General features: G+C 40.1%; 1 protein-coding gene across 2 annotated transcripts in view; it reads right to left on the bottom strand.

Annotated features, from left to right (window-relative positions):
- LOC139636678 (endonuclease V-like) overlaps nucleotides 1-20,568 on the bottom strand; it is a 69,824-nt gene that overhangs the window by 16,553 nt on the left and 32,703 nt on the right. Inside the window, exon 8 of one of the 2 annotated variants that reach the window (XM_071504928.1) lies at nucleotides 16,028-16,097. The exons of the other annotated variant lie outside the window; for it this stretch is intronic. Within the exon in view, the coding sequence (XP_071361029.1) occupies nucleotides 16,029-16,097 (69 nt within the window). The 3' untranslated portion in view covers nucleotide 16,028. The remainder of the gene's footprint in view (nucleotides 1-16,027; nucleotides 16,098-20,568) is intronic. 2 annotated transcript variants of the gene reach the window in all.

Below are 20,568 nucleotides of genomic sequence, written 5' to 3'. Positions count from 1 at the left end.
TAGCAGTGAATGGCACAGAAAAGACAGTGTTTCATGCTGTGAAAATGACCCGATAATCACTGAAGAGATATAGTACACAGGGCATTGTCACTGTGTACATTTATACAGGCATTTATGTTTCATTAACTTCAAGTACTGTAAATCTGGTGATGCTGGTTAAAAATCATAGAATCCACAAGCAATGCACTACTGCCCACAACACTCAGTAATATCTGCAGTCGTCAGCTGACTCGTTGAGCAGCAGCTGAAGAAAAACAGATACATCCTAACTCAGTGAGTGATGCTTGGCTGAGTTCACTGGGATGAGGTGCGCTGACGTGCTCTGAGCAGTGTCTATGCAATGCTCTCGTTAGGATTATTAATATTCTTCAGCATCAGCCAACTCTGATCAATTGCATAAAAAAACAAAGACACTCACACAAATGTATGCACAGTTAAACAACACAAGTACTATTCCCACAGATCCCAGGACAGCAGTGATGTGAAAGAGCCTACACTCTGCCTGCGAGTTTAAAAGAAAAGCTGATTACTTTTCCAGGAGGAAAAAAAGAGAGTAAACACAGCTTTGAAGACGCTCGAGCCTCCTTAATGGAACACGTGTGAATATTCTGAAAGGTGTACACTGGAACAGGAGAGCAGTGTGAGGGGGGAGGGAGGGTGAGAGACTTTCTGTAGCAACAAAACCTCTAGGATGCTAATAGTCCTTTAGGACCTAGGATGTGATGTTTATTTAAAACACACACACACACACACACACACACACACAAAGCAAAAGTGAATTTTGATGAAACTAACATCACACTGACATTTTTGCCTGTGAGCCTTACAAGAAGTAAGAAAGTTTTCCTGAGGGTGCTAAACCAAGGTTTTCCATGATTGTTGAATATCAATGCTGCTGTCTGATGATGGGGTCGCACAAAGAGGGGGAAAATAACTGTCTTAGTAACTGTCTAAGTGACAGGTTTCATTGAGATGTTTATTTTATGACAATTTTAATTCATACAGTCTTTGGGCTGCTTTGGCTCAGGAGACGGAGTGTGGTTTGTGGTTTGATCCTGGCCTCTTCACTCCGCTTGGCAAAGTAGCCTTGGGCAAGATACTGAACCCCAAATTGCACTGTATGAATGTGTGAGTGAATGGGAGAATGTGGCTTGTATTGTGAAGTAGTTTGAGTGGTCGATAAGACTAGAAAAAAGCTATATACATGCAGCCTATTGACCATTAAAAATGCTATAAATAAGATGTTAAAAAAAGGGGTAACACTGATAAAAGGTTCATATAATGTTTGAGATGGATAGTATATGCTTTTCATGTGAGGTGTGGTGCTGCCTCTCTCTGCAAAGGGCAGATGATGGTATGGGCACTGGAAACTTTTAAAGAGATGCTTCAAGACGGTCCGGTAGTCGAGTGGTTAGGGCGCGTACCATGTTGAGCGTAAGACGCTCTTGGCAGGCAGTCGCTGGTTCGACTCCTGACCGGTCTGACTCTTTCCTGCATGTCATTCTCCTCTCTCTACCCCCTTTCCTGTCAGTCTCCACTGTTCTATAATAAAGGCATAAAAAGCCCAAAAAAAAAAAAAAAAAAGATGCTTCAAAAAGCATTGTCAGCAGACCGGAGTATGTGCTCAAAAAAGTGATATTTTATTAACAAAATACTACAAAACAGAAGACAAAATAAATCCCGGGCAATTCAAAAAGAAAAAGAACCTAAGCCATAACAAACTAATTCTAACACTGCAGCCTCACAGCCAGCTGCCACTTGCTCTGCATCTCTCTCTCCTTTGACCACTGAATGGCTTGCATTTAATCTTCTTCACCTACGTGGAGCATACCATCCTCTCAGGTAAGTATGGGGGTGAGCTAAAATGCTAGCCATCCCAAGCACCCCAACCCCACACTACCACTACCCACACTAAATTCTCCTAAAAGGACCTGATAGCACACACCTGTTTCCTCTCTCCCTGGCTGAACTGCTAATTAACCCCACTCAGACAGACAACTGAAAATATGCAAAGTGGGCTGACCCTTCCAACATAAACCACACAAAAATATCTCAAAACCCATATAAAAAACAATCCCTGAAAAATTAATAGAAACCTTTACTCAAAATAGCAATACCCCAACAATGATAATAACAACACAATGATAATGTCGGGGATCAGGGCACAGTGAAAAGGGGATGGAGCAACCTTTTCACATGAGGCTTTGTTTTAAAGTTAAGATAAGGGTGGCTAAGCTATGATGTGGCATTGTATGTCAAAACAATGGGTCAGAATCACCATGGATACAGAGGAAAGATACACGGCTCCTAAATGATGTTAATCTGCACATGGTTCAAGAGGCACACGTGTTAACTGTCTTTGAATTGTTTATATTTTTGTATAATGTTGTTAATGGGTTCCATTTTAATTTCTGTTGTGCTAACATGTCTGGGCCTGATTATTGTTGGTCACTGGCTTAGGATGTTTGGGCCTGCTTATCAACAGACACTTAAAACAATGGAGAGATATATGCTTGTAACTTTTATGTTTTTATTTTCTTGTAGTTTTCAGTTATTGTTGTCTAACAAGAGAGAGAGAGAGAAAATAATAGTATATATGAAGCTGGGGCTGAGGCCATTATTTGTTGGACAAGTGTAGCTACAAGGAGAGTTAATAGATGGGCTCGCTGATTATTGTCTTTCACACCCCCACTCCCACCCAGCAGGCTATGTGGATAAAATATTGAACATGAGGACTCAACTGTCATTGTAAGTTTTGTTGTTCAACAGTTAAACAGCCCACAATGCACAACAGGCAATAAAGTTAACATTCAAATCAGGGACACAGCAGACATCTGGCAAAGAGCTCCTGAGTAGTTTAACACAGAGTTCAATGTTACACAACAAAGCTTAGGTGGGAATCTCATTAATGTCTGAAGCCTCCAGTCAGTGGGAAAGGCTTCTGAGAGCGTTAATCCCACTCCCAACGAAGTCGAGCATCACTGCTGACTGAAGCACCTTACAAGCAGGAGCGCGGCAGCCCGCTGGCACCGACGATGGAGTTACTAAGCAGCTGTGGACTTCACATAACAGCCACTCGATGAAAACAAAAGCCCTGGCCCTGTCTGCTGAGCCTCTCTCCCCCTCGCTGGAAAATCTAATAACCGATGTTCGCAGCATCTCCTTTGCCTCGTCCAAGGCTGACGCATCCTTATTACAATAGATCGGCCTCAATTGATTTGTCTTTAGAAGCCTCAGGGAAAATAAAGGCCAGATTGATTTTCTGGTTTACAGCAGGGGCTTGTGAGAAGTTTGTGCTTGCAATGAGGTGGACGGTAAGACACCTGGACGTCTTGAGAATGTGCAGGGGGTGGGACACACGGGTGGGAGTGTGGGATGCTGGTGTGAACTGGTGTACGCACGCACGCACATCAAGATGCCACAACAGAGCAAGAGGCTGCTGTCAATGGTGGAGAGATGCTACATTGCCACAGGGACACTTTTTTCACTGTGTGAAAAAATACAAAACAGAAAACACACACAGTTCCTCTGTTTGGACATTTATTCAGTACTAACATCACAATCACCTGTCACAGTGACTTATCCATCTTTAGGAATTAAAATGTTTTACTGCCATTTCACTTTTTCAAGGTCACTGCAGTGGTTTAGTATTGTACTGCCACAAAGTGGACAATTGACAATGGTCAAATTCGAAGGTATGAAAGACATTTTAAAACACTGGATCCTACACTTCCCATAATGCAACTCGATTTAAACTTTCATGTCATTGTTTGTCCCTTATACTAAATTCGCTCATATTTCAAACTCCATGCCGCCAGTTTATTTGTTTTTTTCTGTCAAGACTCTAGGGCTCAGTTAATTACAGTGGTTAATTTAACTCACGTTCCGTACAGCATCAACCAGCAACAGTTTGCCAGACACATACACGACAAGCAACGTCTCAGCGTTTGTTTTGTGTCAGTCAAAACATGAAGGAAGGCAGTGACAGCGCTCCTCCGGAGATTTTCCAGCCTTCTAAAATCCTTTTTACACCAAAGTTAGAAGACTGAAGTGTTTTTTGTTTAAAAGCAAGTAAACCCACCAAAAAAAGGCAGTTGACTCCTTTTCACTGTCAGATGAGCCTTTCTGTTTGGAGTGATGTCATCACATGAGCACAGAGCACATGTGATGTGACGTAGGAAGACGTAGGAAGACAAGAGAGTGAGCTGGGTTGAGTTTTGACAGATAATATTGTAGCAATTTAAACAATAAAAATGTTAAGTTTTCTTGAAAAGAAACAAAATTAAATTAAATTTCAACAGACCTGTGTTCTTTTCTCTTTTTTATATTCTCTATGTTCTATTTTACATATTCTATTGTTTTCTTATGACTTATTGTTTAATAAAACAAAAGTAGATAGCTATAGCCCTACAAGACTCAAAAACCCTTTTGATATCATCAGGGTCATTTCTCAGCCTTGTGACACAACTATTTATTTTAAATGTTGTACTGTATATAATGTGTAAACTTTGCTTCAAATGTACAAATCCTTATATCAAAATACATTGTTCTAAAAGTGATAGTCTGGGTTATTCGACATGGGGTTGTGTGAGGCAGTTACACTTAGCTTTGTCTGACTCATAGTAATGCGTAGTAATACGGAAGTTAAATGGTTGATAAAATGTAGTTCCCAAGGAAAGGGCTGTTTGGTGGCAAGATAAAGCTGTTAAAATATTCACGATGAAGCGTACAACTGAAATTAGCTTTTTTCTGTGGACATTTTTTTTAACATGTTTTTGCGGGAGGCCGCATCCACAGCAGCTCATCACTCAGCTTCTGTGCCGGTGCTTCCTAAACTGATCCAAATCTACTGCAGTTAACACACTGACTATAGATACAGTAAGTACCTCACACAACCCCATCTCAAGTAACCCAAACTATCACTTTAACATAAAATGAGCATGCTTTCCGAAAATTAAATCCACTGTTAATATAACTGGACTATTGCTGAAACAATTAGTTGATTAATCAGTTAGTGACTGACAGAATATTAATTGGCTTTTGTTTTAACAATTCCTGTCTTTTTTTTAACTTAGTTTTAATTTCACTTTCAGCAACCTTTCCATTCTCAGCTGTATCTGCATTATTAATAAATAATTTAATGCAATAAAGAAAAAACAAGAGACATAAGTGTGTGTATATGAACCAATATGTCATGAAAATTCAAGTCATTTTTAAAGTAGCATTTTATTGTTTTAAGCCTCTGAATGGTGAACATTTTCTGTTTTTTCTTGTTTTATAGTTTATATAGTTATTATAGTTGGTTGAACCTTTTTAGGTTTTGGACTCTTAGTTGGACAAAACAAGACGTTTCATTGCATGACATCATCTCATGCTCTGAGCTCTGCAAAACCTTTTTCTGATATCATACAGACCAAACAATTAATCAAGAAAATAATTTACAGATTAATTGATTAGAAACATAATCAGAGTTACAGCCTCAAACTTGACACATATCAATAACACAACTACTGCTTATAATCAAATTATATTGACATTTTCACATCCATCTTGTTTGTAGTAGCGTTACCATGAGCAACTTTTGGAAATTTATGGAAAACCTGAATCAGTACATTTCCACCATCTATTCCTTTAAATGAACATAAGAACATGTGACTAGTAACATAACCAGTGGCTCATACATCAAGTCTTTCCATCGCTGCTTCACACCTCAGATGGCACATGTGTTTTTTCGAAAGATTCTTCACTCCATGTGCTGCTTTTGTTATACACTCGGGTGTTACACAATGAGAGCGTCTGTGTGGACGTGAAGTGGCTGAAGGTGATGGTGATGGTGAGTGGGGGCATGACGTGAATGGTTTGTGTACAGTACCGTAAGGAGACACGGGCACTGGAACATCAAGGTGTGTTTGAGAAATCTGTTACAGCCTTTATCTCATCGCCTCTCTTCCTATAAACCACTTTGTTCCCCCTCAGCCAGGCATACAAGACTTGCAATATTCCAGTTTTTCCCCTCAGTCTTCTGGGGTTAAAGTTTTCTTTCACGCACAAATTGAAAATGTGCATAAAAATAGTTTGGTGGAAACATATATGGGTTGAAAATTCTCTTGCCTTCAGTATATATCCACCTTTTTACTGAGAAACATGTAAACACAATCTTTCCACCAAGTGATTTATAAGAGGTTTATCAGTGTATAAACCCACAGATCATGATACTTCTCACTGACATGATCCACCAGGAGACAAATCAGTCACAGGAAAAGGTCAAAGCATGATGGGAACAAATAGAAACAGACAGGTGGATATTCCATTGATTAACTCCACTATGAGTCTGTCCATATCTTTGAGTCACATCCAGACCTTTCTCCTGCTTTAGTATCCTCTGAACACAGCAGCACACTGCATCAGTCTATGGCATGATTCAACCCCTCTGACTCAACGCCTCAGGGTGTGATTTACAGTCACACAGCTGCTGGAAATGACAGTATCGTTACGACAGGGTATCGGTGAGTAACTAATCTGTTGTTTGTGGAGTCCTGATGCAGTGATGGTGTTAAAATTCACAGCTGCTGAGCAGCTAAAGGGATTTTTTCACATTCCTGCTTTACACCTTTTCATACTTGTGTCTCAGTACATTCCCTGGGTTGACTGAAATCCCCGCATAGCTATGAAAGTATTTGCTGTGGATTCAGAAAATGTGTATATTTTAACAGTGCCTACTTATATTTGTTTTAACTTTGTTAAAAAAAAAAAAAAGGTAAAACTGAGCTCTTGCTCTTCCACGCACAGCAAATTTGTCTCTACTTGTCTGTCAAAATCTAAATGAGGCAACGTTTGCTACAGCTTGTTTTCTTCATCTGCCCCCTCCCCAGGCCCCACCCACTTATCCACCTGCTCATTTGCCCCTTTCTCTCTGTCTCCCCATCTCTCATTCCTGAGGCTCAGCGATTGTTCTTGTTATCGCTGAGGAGTGCACGGGGGTTTTGTGTCAGTGTGTTTGACGACAATGTGGCGGTGGTGAAAAATGAGGCAGGTGGTGGCAATTTATCAACACTTGTGCAGCACATGGAGGCACTCCGGCAGAGGGAGGCGAGGCGGCGCAAAGCGCGACACTGAGGGGTTTTTCTGTGTGAGGCCAGGCATGATGAAATGGATGCGGTTTCTCCTCTGCTGCATCAGACAGACAGGAGGGAGGATGGATGAAGAGAGGAAAAGAAAGAGAGAGGGGAGGGAAGCGGGAAGGGTCCTTCCTCGATCTGCAGGCTTCCTCTTCCACATCAAGCAACGGCTTTTCTCCCTCAGCAACGCCCCCCACATCATCCCCATCACCGCTCTCCCCCTCCCAGCCCATGGAGTCAGTCTTTAAGGGTTTGCTCTACAAATATGCAGTGTGCATTTTTCTGTTTCCCTTTTTTCTCTTTGCAATTTGTGTTTCTGTTGTTGTAGAAACAGATGACAGAATGCCGATAGAAACAGGGGATGAACAAGGAGAGAGACTCTTTCACAGTCCAATGATGCCATGTCAACTCCCCCTCTCGCTCCCTCCCACCCTTTAACTTTCAAACCATCTCTTGATTTATCTCCCTCCCTGTCATCTCTGCACTCAACCCCCTAAATCAGCATGTAAACACACACACACACACACACACACACACACACACACACACACACACACACACACACACACCCACACACACACACAAACCCCTTTGCCACTCTTACACTTTCTGACCTTTTCGCAATTTATCTCCTTCCCTATCATCTCTTCCCCCAATGCTCCACTTCAATGCATATACACACACACACACACACACACACACACACACACACACACACACAGTTGTGGCTCCGCTCAATGCCTGCAGCTGCCTCAGGCACACTGTGCAACTTGCTCTACTGGGAAGAATGCAGGGAGGGAAAGACGCATTAAGGTGATGGAAGGTTCAAGTGATAAAAAAACAGCAAAATAAAGATACCAAATACTCTCAGCTGAAAGTTGTCTTTCACTAGCTAAAAATTATTGACGACTCATTCAGCTAATATCGCAACATAAACCAGAATGGGACAGTGATTTCATCTTAATGCCAGATAAGGGTGGAGTCACACAGAACAGATTATGAAGAGCTGAATATATATCGAGCCGAACCAGTGAAACTATAATAATGGCCAGAGGTGTCTTTGCAGAACATTATGATGTCACAGTGAAGTTGACCTTTGACAATTTGGATATAAAATATCATCATGTCATCATTTTATCCTATTAGATGTTTGTGTTACATTGTGTCATAATCAGCGTATGAATTTGTGAGTTATTGCCAAAAATATGTTTTGTAACGTCACAGTGACCATTGACCTTTGACCACCAAATTCGAATCAATTCATTCTTGAGTCCAAGTGAATGTTTGAGCTAAATTTGAGGAAATTCCTTCAAGGTGTAAGTGAGATATCGCGGTCACGATAATGGGACAGATGGAATGTCACAGTGCCTCCAGTCCTGGCTGTGGCCGGTGCAGAGGCACAGTGAAGGAACAATATGTGGGGATGGTGAAACAATGACAAATATGAAGAAACAAGAGAAGAATAGAAGAAGCACCTTCAGAGATTCTTAAGTGAAGAAAATGGCTTTATTGTATCTCCAGCTCTGATTTCAACAGCTAATTGAACAGGGAGCACTTTTTATGTTTTATGCTCACAAAGCAACGAGAGGGAGAAGAGAAACAGTGGAAGAAAGAATCCAACCAACAGCAGCGATGCACTTCACACTCAAACAGGATGAGATGAAACGTTGATGATGCAAGAATTCAGAAGACAAACCAAAATCCTCAAGCTTTTGGCCAAAAGAATTGATTTACAATGATCATGAACAGGCTTCAATGGCAGAAATCTACAGTGGCCCCGAGAGCTCCATAACAAGCTGACCATCACACACAAATTTCACATAGTATGACTTCATAAAATTGTTTTGGCTAACTTGCAAACACTTGACTATTTACACAACCAGCAGAAGCCATTTCTCATCACCTGATCAAGTTCATATATTCACATTCCTTCTTCAGTTTAGTTTTAGTTTAGTTTTTTTTACCATCCTGGAGAAAATATCTGAATATTGAGCTGCTAAAAGCTTCACTATGCTCATTAGCTAGTGGCTAACATGCCTGTGTGTTATTTGGTGCTGGTGAGGTAGCCTACAGTGGGCTTACAAGGCATTTGCCTACAGTTATCTGCTGCTGCTGCTGCTGCTGCTGGAGATAGGGCTGATGAAAATGGAGAGACTAAATCAAAAGGCTAAACGGCCTCAGAGGTGATGGGATGGCAGAGTTGGATGACAATTCACTGTATGGTTGTTGTTAAGAGTGACCCATCTCACATTACACAGTAGTTTTATACACGGTTGATAAAAAGATATTTATCTGGGAATGTGGTGCTACAGTGACGTCTAACAGGGAAAGCAACACTAGCACTCTACGATCAGACAGCTAGTAAACAAGTCCACTGTTCAGCCAGACTACCAGACACCTGAAATAATGTTGATCACACCTAGCCTCACTTAAAAACTGTGCAGACACTAGGCTTTGTTGTTTCTTCCAAGAAATTTTGGCTAACCTAGAGGTATGTTTGTTTTCTGCTCCATCTGATTCCTTTTTAATGACTTTGCCATGTTCCCAGATCTCAGCAATTAACCTGGTGTTATCCTCTAATTGTAATAAATAAGAGGCAAAGTAACACAGGTCAGTGTGTACCACTGTAAGCGGACTAGCAGATAGATGGCATCGTACTTGTCCTCATGTATCTCTACCCTGTAGCAATCAATTCATCTTAATTCTCCACATTAACATAACTGATTTTCTGTGTATGTGTGAGAGAGAGAAAAACCGAGGTGAGAAGAGAAAGTCAGAACGCTACAGACAGATGGAGAGAAAAAAATATCATTAAAGCTTTCTGCCCTCGAGTCACCGTAACATGTTTTATTTGCTGTCCCTTAGAAGCAGAGTTGGCATCAGAACTGTTTGCTCCACGGTCTGGGTCAGTCTGGGCCGAGCACCTGATACACACAGCCAGAGGCTACAGTCCTTCAGGACACACACACAAACACACACACACACACGCTTGATGATTTAGCAAACTTTGAGCTTTGAGATGTTTTGTCCACTTACATTAACTCTTCACCTATAACACTTTAATATTATAACACATTTTTACCCTTATAAATAAAGGTTGAATATATGAGCAATAAAAAACATCATTGTTGAATTCAATACACTCAGGGCTTTTACACAAGTGGTAACCACTGTGACGTCACCCATTGGTTTGTGAACTGCCATTTTGAAGCCTTGAGTTTGCAATGTGGCCATCGCCATCTTGTTTTTTTTTTTAAACCAGAAGAAACCATATTTGGACGAGAAGGTGGAGCTGAGGAAGAGTGAGGGGTGGATCTGACCTGTTCCGTACTCTATCCTTATTGTCAGGCAGGTCGCCATGTGTGGTACAGTCTGTCAATCACACAGTAACCACGCCCTAATGCATACCCTGCTTTATAGTCTATTTTCCTCTAAATGGCACCATAATTAAAAAAAACGAACATCATGTTGTATTGAAGAAGACTTAAAACTAGCGATTGAGACCATAAACTGATTAGGAAAATGTTTACTGAGGTAATAAATCAAGTGAGAAGTAGAGACATTTTCCCACAGACTTCAATACAATCACACTTCTTCACCAGTGGAGTCGCCCCCTGATGATCATTACATAGAATGCAGGTTTAAGGCACTTCAGCATTGGCTTCACTTTTCAGACCCAGAATCTACATCCATCTTTATATACAGTGTATGGTTTTACTGCTACAGCCTTATTTTGTCTTGTATGACCAGCAGCTTGTGGTGGCTAATGCTGAGTCAGTTGTATGACTTTATGACTGTGCTCTAGTTAAACTAAACTACATTTTAGCTTTTAACATCCTCCCACTTGTCACTTGTTACCACTGTTAAGCAAAAGTTACATGGGACCATTTTAACAAAATCCCAGACAACAAATCATCATATTTATGTAATGCTGAATGAAACTGCAGTGACATAAACGTGCCCCGTACGACTCAGCAGAGTAAAAAAGAACATCCATTTGTGCGCAGAAAGCACTAGTAAGAATACAACAAGATATATGCATATTTCTTTGTCAAAAAACAAAAGAAAACTGCATGAAAATTGCAGTGACTAATACTACAAATTACTAATTTATGTGCATGTGTATAAAAAAGTTTTTGAAAAAAATCAAACTGGGGACATCAACATTGTTCTTGACCGAACGAAAGTCCAAACTGACATTTGACCTTTGAGAAAAACACATGCACACACACCCTCACACATGGTGGCCCTTACCACTGTATGTTAGTCAGACCACAGCGAGTTGAGTTGGGGTGATGGTGTTTAAAGAAACGTCCGACAGTCAGTGATATACAGTGGAATTGGTGTTTCTGAGATGGAGGACTGGGGCGGAGGAAGGTAATGAAACAACAACAAGCTGTGTCCTTGTACCACTATAAGTTTTTAATGAGAGTGGCTGCTCCCAACAGAGCTCGTGGGTCCAACCTTGGGCCAACTGCCTCTACAACATTTTCAATGGCATTTCAGAAATGTTTTCCAAAAGGGCAGTACAGTCTGAATAACAGCATGAAGCTGATTGAAACAATCTCCATAATCGAAACTGAATTGTTTCGTGATGGCTTAATGATAGTTTGGGATCATGATGTTACAATGGTTCTAAACTCAAAATATAACACACACATAGTATCATTGATAATTATTGTTTTCTGCTATTACAGTGTTTCCTGTCACATTACAATGTTGTACAATCAGATAAAGGAAAAAATGTCATAAAAATATAATTTTTTAAATGTTTTTGATGTTTTATTAAATGCCATAAATAATTCTTTGTAAAAAGCAAAATACAGGAAGTTACACTTTCTGCTCTTATAGCAGAAAAATATAACAATATAACAAACACAGGGGATACAATAAAATAAGGCAAAAACATAATGCTGCATTTGCATTACATTGATCTAAATTAAATATAATCTTTTTTATTTGTATACAGTTTTTTTTTTTTTTTTTACTGTATTGACTTTGTCTTGTGGTCAATCTGAAAAAGATATTCCAGCTTTTCAAATGTGAGGATTTGATGCTTTTTGTATCACTGTATATTAAATTGAATGTCTTTGGGTTTTCGATTGTTGGTCAGACAAAAAGTATTTAAAGGCTCATGTTAAAGCGAAATGATTAACTGAAAAAAACCAATAGTTCAAAATGAAAGATACTGTTAATTGCAGGCCTCACCACTAAAATTCCCAAAAGTGATTTACCATGAAATATTGAATTACTCTGACAGTACAGTACAAAAGTTGAAGGTATTTAGAGAAAAAAAGTTAAAAAAAAAAAAAGAAGTAAAAAGTAGAGTTTTAAGAAGAAACATTTAAACTAGGGTATGTAGAAATCTAGAAATTCTAGAAAAATCTGAAAATATAGCTCTCCCCTCATGAGAGGGGATACAATACACCTACTTCATACACGAACGCAGCACAAGTGACAGAAGCCTAAACTCTTCTCATCACTTGCTTTCATGGTAAATCTACCAATTACAACACATTAAGATATCACAGGGAAATGACGCGAGCAGCTTGTTACCTGTCCAGGAGAAGTACACCTCTAAAACACTTCACTGATATTGATGTGACATGCACATGCATCTGCATTTGTAAAAAAGCCAATAGGAACGCTTTCGTTCTCCTGTCAAAGACTAGAGGAGGTGCAGACATCTAGTTTGCTCTAAAACCACTTGAATTACAATTAAAGAATATTTCGCCTATTGACACCAAAACAATTAGTGCCTACTCCAACTTTAATATAGAAGAAATCAGACCAGTTCAAGTACCAGATGTCTTCTTTACTTCAGATACCATACTGTCATAGAACAATAAAAGCAATCAATAACAGTAAATATAAGGAGTTAAATCCAGAAAGCACCAGCATATCATTCTGTCACTCTAACCACTGATAAGTTTTTATCTTCTTGCCTTGACTCCTTTCTTTTTCTCTCTTAAGCAGCCATTGATTTTTTACATTCTTGCTCTTTCCCTCCCTCCCACTGCACCCCTGTTGTTTCCCTTTTCTGTTGGGATCTCTTCATCTCCTCTCCTGCTGCTCCATCTTTCATGTCTCTCTCCTCGTTCTTTGACAGAGACAGAAACTTTATTTTTTCTTCCTCTGCCACCCAGGGACACAGACCACAGTCTGCTGTCAAGCCACTTGCTCCCTGAGCCTATCAGGAGCTGAACACTGGAATGAGTTCAGCCACATACTGAAGAGCTCACCGCTAAAGGCTGATTTTCAACCCGTCTTGACACCTGTCTTGAACCAGATAGAGAAACTAACCTGTGTTCAGAATGTGTCCAAAAACAGGAAATATCTCGACAAGAGACAACACTTTGTGCATGTAAACAATCCATACCTGCTTGCATATAGACAGCTCAAGAGGAAAATCCAAAGCAAAAGACAAAATTGATGAATGTTCAAAAAAAGTTAAATGATTTACAGTAAAGAAAACAAAGGTTACCATTAAAAATGATGTCAGGAATGTAACATGACGCAACTCAAATATCTTCCCTCAAAAGCATTTTACTGTTGCAGTAACAGGCTGACTTCCTTTGGGTCCAAGAGGCTTGAACCTCTCTAAAATACCACACACTCAACATTATGTGAAAACTAAAAAGCAATCAGAGAGGATGTGTCTCCATCAAGGCCACTCAACCCACAAAACACAAATGATAGAAAATGTTGATAAATGATTAATCAGCAAGTGAAGATGGATCTGAGTCTGAATATATAGGCTTTTAAGTGACAGGCAGACCTGCTGACTAACTGATGATGGAGGCGATCAAATGCCTGAAATCTTCCAGGGATTTTGTCAAATCCCTCTGATCACAATTACAAAGGACAGAGCAGGACAACTGTTCATGTCATCCTCCTTTTGTAATATGTATCTATACATACAAACAAATACAAATTGCGCTCAATTGCAACTTGTTAAGTCACACTTAAGCCATGACTAACAGCACCCTGATCTACTGCAGGCTACAGGAATTACCAGTCAAAGCATTAAGCACATTGTAAATAACCACATGTTGGCACCATCTGCACCAAATCTAATTACATCCTCTTTGGCTCATGGCCTTTCTTTTCAACAAATATCTTTAAGGAGATCTTTCTATATTTTGCTATTGCTACACAGCCAGCATTAGCATTGACAGCTGTTTACTTACCAGTCTTGGCAAGAGCTTCAGCCATCGTTTTAATTATTATATAGAACAAGATGTTAAAATACACCCTCTAAACAGCGCTACTTCTACAGGGCTGACCAGTCGCTAAAGTAACTCAGTATTTGGAAAGTGACCAGACAGTCTGACCAACAAGGCCAGGGCTAGTTGGTTTACATGCTAGCTTCAGTAGAAGAAAGGAAGGGATAGATTTCTTCTAGACTGGTGAATAAACATCTGTTCATGCTAACGCTGGCTCTGTAGCGGTGGCAAAACTTACAAATAGCTCCTTTAAGTAACTTTCGGGTTATCCTGCTAACAGACAGACAAGCTTATCTAATGGGTCATGTACCCACTAATTCCTCAGCTAACATCAATGATACAAACATTAGTCTTGCTAAAAACATAAATATGAGAGGGATATAGCCAGCCACCTCTAACTGCTAATGTACAGTACAGGTCTGATCAAATGTGCATGCCGCCTGTTGAGTGAGTGAGAGGGTAAAGCTGGGTTAAGGCCTTGAGGAACCTGCTACAGCCCTGCCTACTCAGCACAAAGCCTTTCTCCCTGTCTCAGTCTCTTTGTAGAGAGGCTGATCAAAGAGCGGAGTGCGCACAGAGGATTCACCACGTCAGGGAGCTTCTGAGCAGATCAACATGGACACCCCATTATGTTTCCCTGTGGGGTACACTGAGGTATGTGAGAGTGCACACACACTTTCGTGCCTGCACGTGAGCAACTGTGAACGAAGATATAATTGTCAGCTCACACAGGCAGATACACTTGGGTCCTGAATGTTCAATTCTGTGCATGTTTGAAAATACATTTTCCAAGCATCTGAGTGTGCTAACGGTCTGTGGTTTGACTGGTAATGAGAAAGATAGGGCCGAACTGAGCTGTGCTGCCTGTTATTTCAGATGAGAATCACAAGATCAAAGGCTTTTTCTCTCCTCATCGTTACTTCTCTCTTTCTGCTTAACCTCAGGCATCCTTGGCTCACCTCTGCCCCTTCCACACCCCACTGAAAATGCCAAGAACCTGTCAAAGGCTCTTAAACTCTTAAACTTTCCACCTCCTCTGCAGTAGAATGAAGCTGCGTACCATCACTGAAACAGGAAGCCTGGGTTCAAGCTCCCATCTTAAAACAAAGCAATGAATCCCAACCATACTGCAGGGATGCTCTTACATGACCTAAGACCCCCCCCCCCCTGCTGACAGGGGATAAAGCTAAATAATGACCATGCCATAAGCCATGTACACACACACTGGATGCGATGTATGGGTTTAATATCATGGGTTTGATCTAAACTTCACTCCCTCTGTATTCTCCCTTTGTACCTACTGTACCCAATAAAGCAGGGAGAAGATATTTAGATTAAAAACAATAATCTTCTAGCAAATTCTGCTAGAATCGTTTTATATTAATTAGTTTTCTGAAGATACCACTGTATTTATGCTCCTCTACAAATTTGCTTAAACAGCAAATTAGATAAGAATATTTAGGCTTTCTACCAACAAACTTGGCTTTACTTTAGGATTTGGGGAAATTCCTCAATGAGTCACTTGCTGCGGCTTTTAATCCTATTTTAAGACTGTGTAAATCACTCCTCTCACCATGTGCCAGGGCACCACACAAACAAGTTATTTGTGTAATTGTGTGTGCGAATGTGTGCACTGGAGTGTGAAAGCGAAAATGCCTGTGATGGTTCTTTTTTGTCACTTACCTCATTCTTTGATTCCTGTATCTGCGGTGGGGAAGTGTACACGAAGGTATTCTCTGGAGCGACAGTCGGCCTGTGGAAGAGGAGAGGAAGAACAGGTTTAGAGGGAATGAGAGAAAGACAGTGAGAGTCAGAGAGACAAAAAGAGAGAAAAAGATGGGAGAGAGTCAACATTTAACAAGTTGTCACAGACTGCAGTTGCTCAGCTGCTATCAGAGGTGAGCAGGAACGCCTTTACACACCTAACACATCCCTCTGAACTTTGCTGACTTCATCCAGAAAAAACTGAGCTCTTTTGGATGACAAAGAACATAAATCACTGTCTGACACAGTCAGGTGTTTGTACAAATGTCTCTTAAGCAGCATTTCCATCTAAACATCATTAGGATATTACAGTACCCCAATGACATACAGAATATCCACCATTTATTTATCAAAGTGCTGCTGTTGGTTACTATCACCAAACACTGGTTCTCATAACAGATCAAAACTCGTTCTGTGAAGATGAGAGGCTCCATAAAGGCAACATGACATGAAAACTGATTGTGTGTGAAAGTGCTATCAGGGAGACGACTCATAACCAATCCTTCACATGTTCATTTGGTGCTTTGGGTTTGTATTGTTATTCATGAACTATGGGATTAAGACTATGTGAGAGGCTAAGGATAATAGTGGGGTGCCTCAAGGCTCAATATTAGGGCCTTTCAGCTTTGTAGTGATGAAGGTTTGGGAAGAGGAAAGACTGGAGAGCAGGAAAATGTTCTACGCAGATGAACTGAACAATCTGGTGAAGACTTTGGTGGAGAGTCACATTTGAAATACTGCAGATGCTTGTTGGGTTAATGAGGTGATGAGAAGCAGGTGTGCAGGTGGTGGTGGGAGAAGGAACCGGGTGGCCACGCTCAGGCAAACACATATGCACACACACACACAAACATAGAGAGATTAACAGGGGACAAACAAGAAACACAAGGAAGGGGAGCAAAACAGTAGAAACACTATGGAAGACACACGAGGATACCAAAACAAGCAGCGCTGTTTCTGGTCATTTTGCCCTCTGGCCACCGGACATCCACTGCTGCTCCTGAGGAAGCTGATCTTTTCATTTACAAATAATTTAATCACAGTTTAGTTTATTTCAAATTTATTCAACTTCACTCAGCCTCTGGCCTGTGTCCTTTATATACACATTACTCCCTCTTATCTCTTATCCTGATTTTAATCATACCTAGGGTGAGATATGGAACATAAGCAATCTGAGTGTTAGTTTTATAATATTAAAGTTTCTGATCAGGTGTGTCATTTTCCACACCAACTGTCATTTCTGTCCCGAAGTGCGGTTTTTTAAATTTATTTATACTTATTTATAGGTATAAACATCCTGATTTCTTTTTATGATCCAATATTTTGTACAGTTCTATTTAAATTACACAGCTTCCAGTGCACATTTAGCATGCATTAACATTATTGAAGCAACTTGGATCATTGACAGCTTGATAGCTGTGCATTAAGAAAATATAACCCACATCACCCACAGCTTTTCTTTGATGGCTTCCTATAATATTTTGTATAGTCTCCTGTAGAGCTGTGTATCCTATTCATGGAGAGTACTAATATTAAGCAACCACTCACCCTGTCACTTTGCAACTAAGAAGAAGATGCAAAGGACAAACAGATACAAAAAAAGATGTCACAGACTGAAACTGTATCTTAGACATCTATCGCATTTGCAGGAATAATACAAGACCTGTCACCTGTTATTGCAGTAAAGTTTCCACAGTATTTCCACTCACTTTAACCTCATTTTAACGAAATGCTAAATATTTTGACCGACAGCAGCGGTTTAGAGGTGTGGTTCATCTGCACAATGTCTCACAGAACACAAACAACTGTTTTCGACACTCAAAGAGACTCTGCCAGCATGGCTCATGTCATTAATTGTGATATCATGAAATGAATTTGCTGTCTGCAGTTCTATTTGCAGCTCGCAGTTCACTCCCTCACAACGCTGTGTGGTCAGTGTTTTAACAGAACACATGTGGATGTTTTCGAAAGTCATTCCAGGATTTTGCTTCCCACCAGCTGGCTCCTCCAGCTGGTGGTACCCTAGGCAACTGCCTTGCCTAAAAACGGCCCTGAACTGCAGTTAAGTGCAAACTTCTGCTGAAAGGTTTCTGGGAAAGATATCAATAGGAATGAGATCGTTTTTACTGCAGAATTAAAGCGCTCATAGATAATTAGATAATAATAGATCATAGATAATTAATTTCACTACAGTTGGGTATAACTCAGTCATTCATATTTGCAACCAAGAAGAAGTTAAAGATTGTGTGTCACAGAATGTCTAAAAATGACTAGACCTATGTTATATATCTTTTTGAGTTGTATTCTTACACTATCCCAAATGTTTCAAGCTAAAGAAATACATAATTTTAATCATTGTAATGGTACTTTTCATTTGGTCGCCTGTGAATGATGTCATATCCCCTTTGTGCAGCATTGTGGTTGCTTGCCAGACCCTCAAAATAGACTTGTATCCAGTTTAAAGCCACATTTTTACAACACACGTTTTACACCTTGGTTGTTTTCAACAACATATTTTGACCAGATGAAGGATTTTAGTAATTGGACGACTGAATCTTAAGTTATCAGAGAAAGAAGCTGAGCAAATGTTTGGCAGCTCAGCTCCCATCCACTATAAGATGTCCTGTGTATCTCAGACACATGTTACATATTTAGGAATAACATGGGATTTTCTAAGAGCACCAGTAAAGTACAGTTCCAGTTGTGCAGAACAATTCAATTTCAACATCAAGTAAGAACCCTCTTACATTCATCATTACTATGGTGACATTTTGATTATGCCTGTTCCACTTGGTATGATGGTTTGACCATCTTAATTTAGCAAGTTGCAGATGATGCAAAATGACTCTACCAGGTATTTACTAAAAACATCTCCTCTCTGGCTGTGATGATTTGAGAAGTGCTGCCTGTACAGCTCAGGTTGAAACAATGAGAGCTGCATCATATGCACAACATAATCAGTGGGTATATCACTGAATGCTTGCATTCACAGATAACAACGGCCCATACTCAGCATGGCTTTGACACTGTCACAAAAACTGTGGGTCAGCTATGTTAGAAACTTAACATGATGGCTTGAGTCACACAAGTAAATTGAGGTGCTTTTATTTATACAAAAAAAAAAAAAAAACTTTCTATTTTCCCCAATATTCAACTCTACTGCCAGTTCTGAAGCAAATAAATATAACTTTTACCATTTAAATTACCTAAATAAATCCCCACATCTCACTATCACTTAACTACTTGGGCAACATAACGCATGACCCAGTTAGACATGGTATCATCTGCCATCAGCACACCCATGCCAGTTACTCCTGCTCCTATATAAGACAGCAGTAGGCAGCAGCTCTGTTCCAGACCCTGGGACTGTGGAGGAGAGGAACATCCAAACATGGTGACACTTTGGTGTTTCTTCTGTCGTACATAATACTGCAGTGGATGTGTGCAAAGTTGGAGCTGTAGCTTTAATGTGGTGTGTGTACCTACTGCTATGACAGAAGGGTAGCTTGTGTCCAAATGACCGTCTGTAAATGTATTGCTGAGTATCTTTATCATGTGCCGTCCATAATCAGTGACAAGGTCTTTGTCACAGACATTGGGGCCAGTGTGTGTTTATGTGCAGCAGCTTGACTAAATACTGCAGTCAAAAGCTTTTTGGAGCCATACTGTGGAACAGCCTTTCATTGAATATGAGCTGACAGTTTAATTGTGGAGTAGGATAAAATTCATGACATTTGATATGTTTTATATCTGACTGTTGACCATGTTAGAAAAAAATGTTCCCACTTAAACAAAGATCCTTTGGATTTGTGTTTTGAAGAGCCATAAATAAATCAATGAATCAGATATCTGCAAACTGATGCTGCTTTTAATTCTCATTATGACAAAAACTAGAAGAAATTAGACCCAGTCTGATAATTTCTCCAGCTTTTGATCAATGCTTTGACTTAGTGAAGCTGTGAGTTCATAAACCCGCTCTCCAGTGATCAAACTGTTCTGCACACTCATCTCATACCAGTTATGCAATTTAGATGCGAAATGCTGGCACAGACCTGTGTGTGTGTGTGCCTGTGTGAAGATTATGTATGTGATTGCCTTCACACATCTCCATGACAGTATTTGTATTATCAGAGAGCAACACTTTACAATAAAAGGTGAAGCTAGCTGCTTTGTCAGATAGAATAAACAAAAATACACACACACACACACACACACACACACACACACACACACACACACACACGCCTACCTACAAGGCAAAGCCAAAATCATGTAAACTATAATGTTGGTGCTTTTCTAAGCTAGAAAAGAAATACAAACTAAAGCATGAATTGAGCATGAATCGTATTCTTTAGACTGGCTATTTCTTGCAAACTTCTGGATGTAAAGTGCCTTTGTGGATCTGAATTAGTGTGGCAAACTGTGTTCAATCTGCAGGGTCTAACAAGCTAACCTGCTGT

This window comes from Trachinotus anak, unplaced genomic scaffold (genome assembly GCF_046630095.1).
Source record: "Trachinotus anak isolate AG129_WGS33_773 ecotype Australia unplaced genomic scaffold, CSIRO_AGI_Tana_v1 ptg000019l, whole genome shotgun sequence".
Classification (NCBI taxonomy): domain Eukaryota; kingdom Metazoa; phylum Chordata; class Actinopteri; order Carangiformes; family Carangidae; genus Trachinotus; species Trachinotus anak.
The sequence above is the reverse complement of the archived record's forward strand: the minus strand, read 5'-3'. Positions and strand labels throughout refer to the sequence as shown.